This window comes from Giraffa tippelskirchi, chromosome 8 (genome assembly GCF_054371585.1).
Source record: "Giraffa tippelskirchi isolate mGirTip1 chromosome 8, T2T-mGirTip1v1.2.pri, whole genome shotgun sequence".
Classification (NCBI taxonomy): Eukaryota; Metazoa; Chordata; class Mammalia; order Artiodactyla; family Giraffidae; genus Giraffa; species Giraffa tippelskirchi.
Window position 1 is genome coordinate 62,832,113 of NC_137282.1, and position 13,855 is coordinate 62,845,967.

General features: G+C 53.2%; 1 protein-coding gene across 5 annotated transcripts in view; it reads right to left on the bottom strand.

The window, feature by feature from the left end:
- Positions 1 to 903: 903 nt before the first annotated feature.
- Positions 904 to 13,855, bottom strand: part of AHRR (aryl hydrocarbon receptor repressor) — an 82,811-nt gene continuing 69,859 nt past the window's right edge. For 3 of the 5 annotated variants that reach the window (XM_081522307.1, XM_081522310.1, XM_081522311.1), the window contains 5 exons: positions 10,217 to 10,416; positions 5,831 to 5,953; positions 5,236 to 5,297; positions 4,893 to 5,034; positions 904 to 4,522 (listed from right to left, as the gene is read on the bottom strand). In XM_081522307.1, the coding sequence (XP_081378433.1) occupies positions 3,553 to 4,522; positions 4,893 to 5,034; positions 5,236 to 5,297; positions 5,831 to 5,953; positions 10,217 to 10,416 (1,497 nt within the window). In that variant the 3' untranslated portion in view covers positions 904 to 3,552. The remainder of the gene's footprint in view (positions 4,523 to 4,892; positions 5,035 to 5,235; positions 5,298 to 5,830; positions 5,954 to 10,216; positions 10,417 to 13,855) is intronic. The other 2 variants (XM_081522308.1, XM_081522309.1) reach the window with 1 other exon arrangement.

The window sequence follows — 13,855 nt, forward strand, 5'->3', positions numbered from 1 at the left end:
TGCGGATGCTGTGGCAGGGTCCCTTGGGTGCCGTGGAGGACGCCTGGGCAGCGCCTGGTGAGAGGAGTGCCATCAGCACCTTGGGGTGCGTCCTCAGTCCCACGGAAGCACATGGAGCGGGGCGGCCACTGGGCAAGCGGAAGTCTGGAGACAGCCCACACGTCCGCTGGCGGCAGGCTGAGGGGTGGGAGAGTCATGCGGTGGGGTGATGCCACCTCCAGGTCTCCTGTGATGAGACTGAAGAACACAGAGAGAGGAGGCGGGTGTGGGGACGGCAGGCTGGGCCGCTGGCCCCCAGGGCCGGGGAGCGGCTGGCTTGGACCCAGCAGGCGGGGGCAGGCTGGCCTGGTCTCCCCAGGAGGTACACGAAGCCACGGAGCAGGGACAGGGTGATGGCCTGTAGGACGCTGGAAGGGGGCCAGGCCGGGCTGGACTGGCACCGGGGCAGATCCGAGTGCCATACAGGGCGCTGGCCGCTTGTGCGGTTTGGAGGTGCTCTGTGACAAATGAAGGACATGAAAACACGACTCCCTTGACCCTGGGTGGGGGGGTCTCTGCCTGGGCCCAGATGACCTCCTGGCCCTTCCCATGCACTTGTCCCTGGGTCCTGGGCAGGGCGGGGCTGACCCTACAAGACACACGTGACATTGGGCCAGGCGTCTGCCCCTCACAGGACAGTTTGAGTCTGGGGTGTCCTCAGTGCTGGGCAGGGGGGTTTGGCGGGAAAGGGAAGGGGGCTGACAGCACAGCTGCGCAGTGCTCCTCCTGTGACCCTGAGTCCACTCTTGCTCTTATAACGGCCCCGAGTCTGGTGGCAAAGGACAGTCTTAGAATGTAAATTAGCCTATACACACTTTAAAGGAAACAAAGTATTTCATTTGGAAAATCAAGAAGATGTTTCCATTTACAGTAAACACAACATATGATTTATTTTACATCGATATAGTAAATTTAATACAAACCACAGTATCAGAAATGTATTTGAAAGCTCTTTGTAAAGGCACTGAGGAAATAGTACAAAAAGTTGTATTATAGTGTATCTGTTTTTAAAAATTCAACAAGTCTGTCTAGATATTAAAAACTTTTTTCATCCAATAGAATCTACAAAAATATAAAATATAAGTTGTGTTTATCTCCTCCCTTCCATTCCATTTCCTACATTATCTTTGATTTTAATATTTTTCAGCTATATAGGCAAAAGCTACAAGCAACAGAAAATACGGGCCTGAAATCAGTACTGTTCCTGACATTTTCAAGCAGGACTGGCCACATCTACAGAAATGGCCACATCTGACATTCCACATTCCATCATCACCTTCTGCACACAGTTTCTCAGGGGGGCAGGGCTGTAAAACAACAAAGTGCTGACTGAGGCAGGTTCTGTTGCCATTGTCCCGGCACATCAGGACCTGGGCCTCCAGCGTGACAGCATCTCCAGAGCACGAGACGAACGCTGATGTCCAGGTGCTGAATTCTGCATCAACAAAGCGTGACTCGCCACGCACCTGCTGGGACCAACTTGGCGCCCGTAGTCCAGGGGAGTAGGTGCGTCTGAACACCTACTGCTCGGGCACCATGGCCCTGGGGGCAGACTGCTGCGCCTCCTCGGGCCGCAGCTGTCCTTCGCTGACTTCTGGCTACTGTGTGCAAACAAGCAACGACGCCTCTCGACTCCATCTTTCTGGTCCAGGGTTGCACACATGCAGACCGCCGACTACCGCGCGGAGATGGGAAGGTAGGTGAGTGCAGAGGGTGTGTTTGAGGACCCGCCCCTTCACAGAGGGCGCTCCAGAGAGGCTGACAGTCACTTCTGAGAGATGCCGCAGTGCTTCCATGAGGAGCTGGGCACTTGGTGTGAATAGAAAGGAAGGAGGAAGTTTCTGAAATTCCACCCTGTGTCTTAGGGATGAAATCTACACTGTAGGCTGGGCTCAGCATGAGAACCAAGCAGAGGGGGGTGCTGAGCCGGCGGGGGTGGGGAGCAGGTGGTCCTGACAGGTGGTGTGCTGCCGTCAGGACACGGGAGGGGGAGACTCTGGCAAGGGCGGGGGCAGCACGGCACCAACGTCACTTTCTGCAAGGGCCCCCCGGGGGTGGGCAGGGGAGAGAAGGCTGCTGGGCAGGCCCTGGGGATCCCAGGATGCCATGAATTGACAACGCCCGACCTGGGCTCTGATGGGTAACTTCTGTCACTCTGGGAAGGAACCTTCCACCCCCACCACGTCCCTGGGGAAGCCCTTCCAAGAAGCAGACCGCTGAGGGGCAGGGTGCCCCCAGGTGTGCCTGAGAGGCCAGCAGACCCAGTCCTGCTGGCCCCGTCCTGAGTTGACAAGGTGAATGAATACGCATTTAGCAAATAGCTTTGGCAGCAACTCAGGAGCTGAATGCTGACACCCCAAAGCCACAGACGATGGAGAGAAAGACCCCCTGCCGAACGCAGTGGGACTGCAAGTCCCCGCTGGGGCTCCCGCACGTCCTGAGATTCTCGGGGCAGGGGGGTGACTGAGGACAGATGCTCCCGTCCGTAAGGAGGAGGGGTCTCCAACCCGCTTCCTCCTGCCCCGTGGTGGCTCTGTCCCCTGGTGTCACATCAGCACAGACTATACCTGTGGCGTGGGGTCACCGGAAGGTGTGGTGAACTTTGCCCTCAGCCATGAGCTATCCGTAGTGACTGCGGGTGGCCTTCGCTTTCTGATTTCTTCTTTTGCACCTAAATTTCCTGCATTCAGAATGTGTTCCCTTCACAGTTTTTTTCTTTTTTTCTGGCCACACCCTGTGGCATGTGGAATCTTAGTTCCCTGACCAGGGATTGAACCCACACCCTCTGCAGGCATTTAACCATAGGACCACTGGGGAAGTCCCCATGATTTTTTCCGTTTTATGAAACGCTGCCTGTCTGTCTCGTCTCGACTAGTTCCTTCTGGGATGATAATCAGAGTCATCTGAAGACCTGCAGTCAGCAAGGCAGCCTGACCAACTCCTTGCTTCCCCTCATGCTGTGCTTCTGGACTCCAGTCCAGACGCTGTGCACCAGGTTACGTGATGCGGTGGGGGCAGATGAGCATGGACCACCTTCGGAGGCCGCTGAAACACCAGAGAGACTGCAGCAAGAACCGCACAAGGTCTGGCCACTCCTCCCTCCGGGCCAGCCTCGGCCTAGGCCGGCATTTCGAGCACACATTGCCTGCTGGAGTGGAGGGCGGCCTGGCGCCATCAGCCGCTTCTGGCTGAACTTCTAGATTCCCCCCAGGAACGAGCCTTTGGCCACCTGCCATTCAGGGAGCGTTACTCCCCATTAGCTGTCTTGGCAGCGGGCCACCAGGGTGCGGCTGTTCCCCGAAGTCTGCTCCCTGCGAGGCACTAGAGAGACGACCTGGGGGTGGGGGTGGGGAGCCGTGCTCCTCAGAGGAGAACCCTGCCACCCTTGAGCAGACTGTTGACCACCCTGCACTTAAGACCTTCAGTGAACTTGCTACTGCATGTGCTTCCCTCGGGGAAGGCTCCGGCTGGAGCGCTGTCCGCGGGGCCTGGCCGGCTCCGGGACCAGCAGCTCTAGGGCAGGAAGGCACACTGCGAGTCTCTGGGCGGCATCCCCGCGGCTGGGGCGCTCTTGGAGAACAGCGCGGGCGCCCCGCCCTGGCTGTGAGCTACCCACAGGGGCGAGTCCAGGGGCTCAAGCTTGACTGCGGGAGCCGGCCTGGGATCCCGGCAGTTGCAGCCCAGGTTGGGGGGCTGGTGGCTCCGCACACAGAGGCAGGGCGGGGGCTCCAGGCAGGCACAGGACGCAGGGTGCAGCGGGGCCAGCCCCCGGCCAGGTCTCGGTGGGGCGCCCAGCAGGCCAGGCCCTGGGGGCGGGCTGTACAGGGGGTGCCTGGCGCCCGGCTCCGTCTTCAGGTGCATCCTGGTCGGGAAGGTGACCAGCTGTCTCTTGGCCAGGTCGCCGGCCCCCAGCCACACCTGGGTTGGGGACATGGAGTAGCCATCCGCCGCGTCCTCGGACCCCGAGTCATTCTCCATCTTGATGGGCACGTCAAGCGACAACGCAGGGTGACTTGGGGCTCCCGGGGGCATCAGAAAGCCTCGTAGCTTGTCCTCAGCAGGGTAGCCGCCCACTGGGAGACGCTGGACTGCTGGCCGAGGGCCCCTGCTGTCCAGGCCCCCCTGGGGGAAGGGGCCGGGCGTCGGGGGTGGTGCCAGGCCCTGGTGGCCGTCCCGCAGGCCTCTGCTGGTCCGGCTGGCGCAGGCCCCGGGGGGCGGCCTTGGCGGGTGAGAGCCAGGTGAGCTCTGGAGGGAGCGCACGGCGCTCTGCGTGCCGGGGTAGGGCAGGCAGGCGCCACGGGCCGGGGCGGCGGGGAACGGGTCGGCCTTGCCCGGCTCCAGCTTCGGCTTGGCGCTGCCGTCGTCCTGACCATGTCTCCCAGCCATCCAGTCCAGGTGCTTCCCCGGGCCCAGGGGCTCCAGGCGGCAGCTGTAAGGGGGCACGTCCCGCGGGACTCCCCCTAGCTCCTCTCCTTCCCCGGCCCTGCGGGAAGGGACGCACGTCAGACAGAACAGGCTGCGGGGGTGACCCTGCATGGGGTGTGTGCTTGGTGCCACCCGCAGCCCCGAGACCCCGGGCCAGCCCCCTCCCTCCCCGAAGGGCCCCTCCCACAGTCCCCCAGCACCTGGGGCTGGGGCAGGTGGGGCCTGGGTTTGGAGCGAGGGGAGAGGGCTTCTGAGCAAAGGGGAGGACAGAGGCTGGGCAGTCAGTGTCCCCGGCCAGTCCCCACGTGGTGATGACAACCTCCAGGGCAAGGAGCGAGTGTTGGTGCCCTCTGTGGTCCCCACGTCCCGCCCAGGGAGGTTCAGCTGCCAAGGGCGAGGGCCGCTGATGCCGTGACTCAGTCACTTACCCTGAGGCCCCCTCAGGGTCAAGGACGAGGTCAGGGGCTCCCCGGAGGCACAGGCAAGGGCCCTGGGCTGCGACCCGGCCCCAGCAGCAGGCGTCCTCTGGCGTCCTGAACAAGGAGAGGCCATTTTCTCCGTTGCTTCTCCCTGTCAGAATTCGGAAAAGTAAGGCTGAGCAGTGCCTGGAGCGGGTGGACACTCATCCTCTGCACAGGTGACAAAACATCCGTGAGACCAGCTCTGGCCCGCCCGCCCAATGCTCCAGACAGCATCGAGCTCGCCCGCGCCTCCAGGGATACAGTCATTTCACCCATTTGAAAAGGTGGTAGAGAGAATTGTGATGAGTACCTGCTAAGTAATTGGGTTTTCCGTGCAATTCTGATTCGCAGAGACTTGAGGCAGCTTTTGCTCTGCAAAGGACAGAGGAGAGCAAAGCAACAAGCAGATTAAATGTGTGTCAAGGGCAGCAATTACACACGACGGGTGTTGCTGCCCCCCAAGAGCAGAAGATACGGTAACTCCCCAGGTGCGAGTTTGTAGAGATTGGAAAGCCTTCTCTCAGTTTCAGATTTGCTGGAAATTCCAATTCATATCACTTTTCAGGCCAGTGAAGCACTAATGAATTTGCTTCAGAAAGCAGACATACACTGCTGCCAGAATGGCTTGCGGTGTGTTTGCTTCCTTCTGGATGGTCAGAATGAAGACACAGATTCCTGTGACCTGCGGTAGTTATTTGCAGGAGTTTACAAAGTCACTGTGAGCACTAAGTTAGTGATACTGAACCACTGCCCAGGGCAGTGTGCACACACACACACACACACACCTGTGTCTCATAGAACTTACAATCATACATCCTAAGCCAACTTGCAACTTATGCTGCAGATCATATTTTGTTTATATTTCAAAAGAAAAAGACAAGGCTCTGAAGTGTTAAGCGACTTGCCTGAAGGTGCCCCGACAGCATGTGCAGGAGTGGGATTCAAACCCTTTCCAGCTGGCCCCACAGCCAGAGCTTCCTGCCCTGCAGTGGCCCTGACTCTCCATCTCAAGGGCGTCTCTGCAGGAGCTGAAACAGAGGCAGAGGAGGAGACAGACATGGAGACGGAGGAGGAGACACAGACAGAGGAGAGACAGAGACAGAGGAGAGACAGATGGAGGAGAGACAGAGACGGAGGAGGAGACAGAGACGGAGGAGAGACAGAGACGGAGGAGAGACAGAGGAGAGACAGAGATGGAGGAGGAGACAGAGATGGAGACAGAGACAGAGGAGAGACAGATGGAGGAGGAGACAGAGACGGAGGAGAGACAGAAACGGAGGAGAGACAGAGGAGAGACAGAGACAGAGGAGGAGACAGAGATGGAGACAGAGACAGAGGAGGAGACGGACACAGAGATGGACCCAGAGACACAGCAGAGACAGGACGGAGGTGGAGAGCATGCGGCTGACACACAAGACCCGTGAACATTCAGGAGCAAGGGTGTGTCACAAAGGCCCCTTCAGGAAGAATCGTAAAGGACCTGAACTGGGTCCAGCGAGCACGATGCTCCATCCAGAGCCAGCCTCCTGGGCCTCAGACTCCCCGCATTCATGCCTCACGGCCTCTGAGCTCAGAGGGGAACGGACGGGAGGAAGTACTGCAGTAAGAAATTCAGCTCAGGGCAGAATTCAGCTCCAGAAAACCCAGAAGGCAACAGAAGCTTCTTTCCCAAATGTTGGAGGGCTCTTTCTCTCTTCCAGTTTTTTTCTTTATTTTTAGAATTTTTACAATGTTGGCTTCTGCCACACAACAGCGTGAATCGGCCATAATTATACATATATCCCTCCCCTCCCCTCAGCCGAACCTAGAGCTTGTTGTACAGTGAAGTGACTCAGACCGAGGAAAAGGAATATCACATATTAACGCATATATATGAATCTAGTAAAATGGTACTGATGAACCTATCTGCAGGGAAGGCATGGAGATGCAGACGCAGAGAGTGGACTTGTGGACAGTGGGGGGGAAGGGGGTACCGTTGGAGAAGATTGCGTCCACATACGTGCACCGTCCCAGGTCACACGGAGAGCGGATGAAAAATTGCTGTGTTAACACAGACAGCCCAGCCTGGCTCTGTGATAAACTCCCTGAGTTTTAATGATGTTTACAACGTGTGTCTAGTATTCTCTGCACAGGCCCCCTGTGTACAGTGTCCCAATCTCACTGAGAAGACCCTCACCAGCCCTCCAAGGGATGTCTAGGCGTCCACGCTGCCTGGGGCAGCGGCAGGTGATCCGGATCCACATCAGCCGCGGAGGCCGGCCCACCTGCGCTTCCCTGCGCAGCCGCCAGGGGACAGCACGCCTCCTGGAGAAGCGATCAGGCAGTTCAGTTCAGTTCAGTCGCTCAGCTGTATCTGACTCTTGGCGACCCCATGGACTGCACCACGCCAGGCCTCCCTGTCCACCACCAACTCCCAGAGCTTAATCAAACTCATGTCCATTGAGTCGGTGATGCCATCCAACCATCTTATTCTCTGTCATCCCCTTCTCCTCCTGCCTTCAATCTTTACCAGCATCAGGGTCTTTTCAAATGAGTCAGTTCTTCCCATCAGGTGGCCGAAGTATTGGAGTTTCAGCTTCAGCATCAGTCCTTCCAATGAATCCTCAGGACTGATTTCCTTTAGGATGGACTGGTTGGAACTCCTTGCTGTCCAAGAGACTCTCAAGATTCTTCTCCAACACCACAGTTCAAAAGTATATATTCTTTGGCGCTCAGCTTTCTTAATGGTCCAACTCTCACATCCATACATGACTACTGGAAAAACCATAACTTTGACTAGCAGGCCTTTGTCGGCAAACTAATGTCTCTGCTCTTTAATATGCTGTCTAGGTTGGCCATAGCTTTTCTTCCAAAAAGCAAGCATCTTTTAATTTCATGGCTGCAGTCACCATCTGCAGTGATTTTGGAGTCCAAAAAAATAAAGTTTCTCACTGTTTCGCTTCCCTGATAGCTCAGTTGGTAAAGAATCCGCCTGCAATGCAGGAGACCCCGGTTCGATTCCTGAGTCGGGCAGATCCACTGGAGAAGGGATAGGCTACCCACTCCACTATTCTTGGGCTTCCCTTGTGGCTCAGTTGGTAAAGAATCCACTTGCAATGTGGAAGACCTGGGTTTGATCCCTGGGTTGGGAAGATCCCCTGGAGAAGGGAAAGGCTACCCACTCCAGTACTCTGGCCTGGAGAATTCCATGGATTATATAATCCATGCGGTCACAAAGAGTTGGACACAACTAAGCGACTTTTACTTTCACTGTTTCCATTGTTTCTCCATCTATTTGCCATGAAGTGATGGGACCAGATGCCATGATGTTAGTTTTATGAATATTGAGTTTTCAGCCTGCTTTTTCACTCTCCTCTCTCACTTTCATCAAGAGGCTCTTTACTTCTTTGCTTTCTGCCATAAGGGTGGTGTCATCTGCATATCTGAGGTTATTGATATTTCTCCCGGCAATCTTGATTCCAGCTTGTGCTTCATCCAGCCTGGCATTTCCCATGATGTACTCTGCATATATGTTAAGTAAACAGGGTAACAATATACAGCCTTGACATACTCCTTTCCCAATTTGGAAGCAGTCTGTTGTTCCATATCTGGTTCTAACTGTTGCTTCTTGACCTGCATACAGATTTCTCAAAAGGCAGGTCAGGGGGTCTGGTATTCCCAACTCTTTAAGAATTTTCCACAGTTTGTTGTGATCCACACAGTCAAAGGCTTTAGCATACTCAATAAAGCAGAAGTAGATGTTTTTTCTGGAACTCTCTTGCCTTTTCTGTGATCCAACAGATATTGGCAATTTGATCTCTGGTTCCTCTACCGTTTTAAAATCCAGCTTGAACATCTGGAAGTTCTCGGTTCACGTACTGTTGAAGCCTGGCTTGGAGGGTTTTGAGCATTACTTTGCTATGAAGAAGCGATGGAGGGAGGATTTTCCCTCCGTCTGATCACAGGGCTGGGAATTTGAGAGTGCAGCGTGTGGGCTCAGTCACCACTGCCAGCCCAGAGAACCTGAACACGCAGAGGACTCCGAGAGGCAGAGGCAGGCGGAGAGTGCCCGGGTCTGGGGTGTGGGCAGGGCCATCCTGCCAGCCAATGCCCGGGCTCCCAGCCCACAAGGTGCGCCCAGGTGTGTTGGGGTCTGACCTCTGTGCTTTGTCGCACCTCTGTTTTAGCTTCATCAGTTGTTTTTACAGCTTTTTCCCATGAGCATCCTGTTTTTCCTCCCTCCATTTTACATTTTCTACCTTTAAAAAAAGCAAACAGATTTAATGTTTAAATGCCCCACACTGCTGCCTTTAGCGTGTGGGCCTGTGGGACCTGGAGGCTGTGACGAGGTGCCTGTGCCTGAAGGCAGAGGTCCCCTGCCCCCACGAACCCCAGGCAGGAATGGGAGGTTTCCTGGCCATGTGAACTGGTGCTGAGGTCCAATGGGAACCTGAGTGCTGAGGAGCGACAGAGAGGCGGGCTGGGCCTTGGGTCTCCTGATACTCTGTCCCTGGACAGAGCATGGGGCAGGGTGCTGAGGAAGAAGACAGACAGGCCTCAGACACGTCCCCCCCCCCGCCCCAGGGTCTCCTCACATAACAGGAAACACAGTTTACGGGCACACAGCATCTCAATCACCTGTCCATAACCTGACCCACACGACACAGATCTAACTGTTCCAGAGACTATAGTTGGGCATGTCCTAGAAAACCTAACTTTCTAAAAGTGAAAGTATTAGTCGCTCAGTCGTGTCCAACTCTTTGCAACCCCGCAGACTGAAGCCCTCCAGGCTCCTCTGTCCATGGGATTCTCCAGGCAAGAATACTGGAGTGGGTGGCCATTCCCTCCTCCAGGGGATCTTTCTGACCTGGGGATCAAACCCAGGTCTCCTGCACTGAAGATGGATGCTTCACCCTCTGAGCCAGGGTGCCAGGACACCTGTGGAGTCCCTGTCCCCAGGATGTGCCCCTGTGAGCCTGGAGTTGATGGAGAGGACAAACGGAGGCTGCAGCATCGCCCATCGCCCCCATCCCTGTGGGGACCAGGGCTCTGGCACTGCCTCCGAGGCTCTGAGTGGAGGGTTGGGGAATGACGAGAGGCAGGTAAGTTCACAAATACTAGTGACAGGCTTTCTTTTTTCTAATAGTTGCTTCTCACATGATACAGAAGCTTTAAAAACAGCAAATTTTTTTTTTCTATCATATTCCCTGCTGGAAATGAAGTGAGAACAGACAGAAAATGTCACGTGTGCAGACACTGCGTGTGAACCAGCAGTAACAAGGACGGGTTTGGCTGCCAGGGCCTCTACTCACTTTGCGTCGGTCGCAGCTGGGATGTCCGCCCTGTGCTTCGCCCTCAGGTACACGGTCTTCATCCTCACCTCCACGCCAGGGGGCAGGGCCAGGGGGGCTGCCACGCAGAACAGGGCCAGCCGCGGGGGCAGGGCCGCGCCCGAGGGTGCCCGCCTGTTCTGTCCGAAGAGGAACTTCAGTCGCCCTTGAAACTGCATTGTCTGGCGTTTCAAAGACAGAAACAAAGGCATGATCACAGGGTAAATAGCCAGGCTAACTGGTCAACGGCCAAAGGCCTCGGAACTCACATCCCCAGGGACAGAAACCAACACATCTTCCATGCCGGCCCCTGGGGACAGGCGCTCCCCACTGCCTTCGAATCGTTCGGGTTTTCCCTGAAACCTTCTCTAAACTTCCAGCATGTTCTCGTGTGTGCAGTCGTGGGCAAGTGAGTCCTCATTCAGGTGGATGAATATGCCTAGATTAGGCTGGAGTCACCAGGTAGCCCCCTGGGAGGACTTGCTGGAGCCAACCATCTCTGAGGACTGGCCCCATAACCCGCCATTCCCAAAATGCCATCCACTCATGGTAATAAAACTCAGGGACAACTTATTTTCCTGATCTAGAGCATATGAGTTCAGTTAGTCAACTAAGTCACTCAGTCGTGTCCGACTCTGTGATTCCATGGACTGCAGCACACCAGGCTTTCCTGTCCACTATCTCCTGGAGTTTGCTCAAACTCCTGTCCATCGAGTCAGTGATGCCATCCAACCATCTCATCCTCTGTTGTCCCCTTCTCCTCTTGCCCTCAATCTTTCCCAATATCAAGGTCTTCTCCAATGACTCAGCTCTTCTCATAAGGTGGCCAAAGTATTGGAGCTTCAGCTTCAGGATCTGTCCTTCCAATGAATATTCAGGCTTGGTTACCTTTAGGATTGACTGGTTTGATCTCCTTGCAGTCCAAGGGACTCTAAAGAGTCTTCTCCAACACCACAGTTCAAAAGCATCATTTCTTCGGCACTCAGCCTTCTTTATGGTCCAACTCTCACATCCATACATGACTACCGGAAAAACCATAGCTTTGACTAGATGGACCTTTGTTGGCAAAGTAATATTTCTGCTTTTTAATATGCTGTCTAGGTTGGTCATAACTTTTATTCCAAGGAGCAAGCGTCTTTTAATTTCATGGCTGCAGTCACCATCTGCAGTGATTTTGGAGCCCAAGAAAATAAAGTCTGTCACTGTTTCCATTGTTTCCCCATCTATTTGCCATGAAGTGATGAGAAGGAGGCCATGATCTTCATTTTTCTGAATGTTGAGTTTTAAGTCAGTTTTTTCACGCTCCTCTTTCACTTTCATCAAGAGGCTCTTCAGTTTCTCTTCTCTTTCTGCCATAAGGGTGGTGTCATCTGCATATCTGAGGTTACTGATATTTCTCCCAGCAATCTTGATTCCAGCTTGTGCTTCATCTAGCCCGGCATTTCCCATGATGTACTCTGCATATAAGATAATAAGCAGGGTGACAGTATACATCCTTGTCATACCCCTTTCTCAATTTGGAACCAGTCTGTTGTTCCATGTCTGGTTCTAACCGTTGCTTCTTGACCTGCATACAGATTTCTCAGGAGGCAGGTCAGGTGGTCTGGTATTCCCATCTCTTTCAGAATTTTCCACAGTTTGTGGTAATCCACACGGTCAAAGGCTTTGGCATAGTCAATAAAGCAGAAGTAGATGCTTTTCTGGAATTTTCTTGCGTTTTTGATGATCCAGTAGATGTTGGCAATTTGATCTCTGGTTCCTCTGCCTTTTCTAAAACCAGCTTGAACATCTGGAAGTTCACGGTTCACGTATTGTTGGAGCCTGGCTTGGAGAATTTTGAGCATTGCTTTACTAGCATATGAGATGAGTGCAATTGTGCGGTGGTTTGAGTGTTCTTTGGCATTGCCTTTCTTTGGAATTGGAATGAAAACTGACCTTTTCCAGTCCTGTGGCTACTGCTTAGTTTTCCAAATTTGCTGGCATATTGAGCGTAGCACTTTCACAGCATCATCTTTTAGGGTTTGAAAAAGCTCAAATGGCATTCCATTACCTCCACGAGCTTTGTTTGTAGTGATGCTTCTTAAGGCCCATTTGACTTCACATTCCAGGATGTCTGGCTCTAGGTGAGTGATCACATCATTGTGGTTATCTGGGTCGTGAAGTTATTTTTTGTATAGTTCTTCTGTGTATTCTTGCCACCTCTTCTTAATATCTTCTGCTTCTGTTAGGTCCATATCGTTTCTGTCTTTTATTGTGCCCATCTTTGCATGAAATGTTCCCTTGGCATCTCTAATTTTCTTGAAGAGATCTCTAGTCTTTCCCATTCTATTGTTTTCCTCTATTTCTTTGCATTGATTGCTGAGAAAGGCTTTCTTATCTCTCCTCACTATTCTTTGGAACTCTGCATTAAGATGGGTATCTCTTTCATTTTCTTCTTTGCGTTTTGCTTCTCTTCTTTTCTCAGCTATTTGTAAGGCCTCCTCAGACAGCCATTTTGCCTTTTTGCATTTCTTTTTTTGGGGATGGTCTTGATCACTGCCTCCTGTACAATGTCATGAACCTCCATCCATAGTTCTTCAGGCACTCTGTCTATCAGATCTAATCACTGTAATCTATTTCTCACTTCCACTGTATAATTATAAGGGATTTGATCTAGGTCATACCTGAATGGTATAGTGTTTTCCCTACTTTGTTCAATTTAAGTCTGAATTTGGCAGTAAGGAGTTCATGATCTGAGCCACAGTCAGCTCCCGGTCTTGTTTTTGCTGACTGTATAGAGCTTCTCTATCTTTGGCTGCAAAGAATATAATCAATTTGATTTCAGCATTGACCATCTGGTGATGTCCATGTGTAGAGTCATTTCTTGTGTTGTTGGAAGAGGGTGTTTGCTGTGACCACTGCATTCTCTTGGCAAAACTCTGTTAGCCTTTGCGCTGCTTCATTCTGTACTCCAAGGCTAAACTTGCCGATTAATGCAGGTATCTCTTGACTTCCTATTTTTGCATTCCAGTCCCCTGTGATGAAAAGGACATCTTTTTCTGGTATTAATTCTAGAGGGCCTTGCAGGTCATCATAGAACCATTCAACTTTGACTTTTTCAGCATTAGTGGTTGGGACATAGACTTGGATGCTTGTGAGCACACAGTGTGAGTTAAAAGGCCAGACAGTAACTCTGGAGTATGTGATAAAGAAAATAAAAGCTCTCTCTATGATGGAAAGTTGATCTATAACTGAGTAAGTTCACAGATGACTTCAAGGCGCCCTGTGTAGACAAATCGCGCTGCATACCCTGCTTGCCCCTCACTTGTCGGTCAGTCTCTCCCTTCATCCCTCCGTCTGTCCATCCCTCCATCCACCCATCCATCTTTCCATCTGAATTTATGGGGTGAACAAATGCCTGAAAGCCCCTATGTGTGCTGGCCACGAGCTTGGTGTGGAGCAGTCCCGGCCACGCTGGGACATCTTACATCCAGCTCTGGGGGAAAAGCCCTGATCTGTGGCACTGGACAGTTTCTTTGGTGTGAAAATTCCCACCATGGCTGACTTCAAGCTAAAAACCCAACATCAACTGCGTGTCCTGAAGTTTCAACCAGGGCTCTTGGGGGCAGCCCTGCCCTCCAG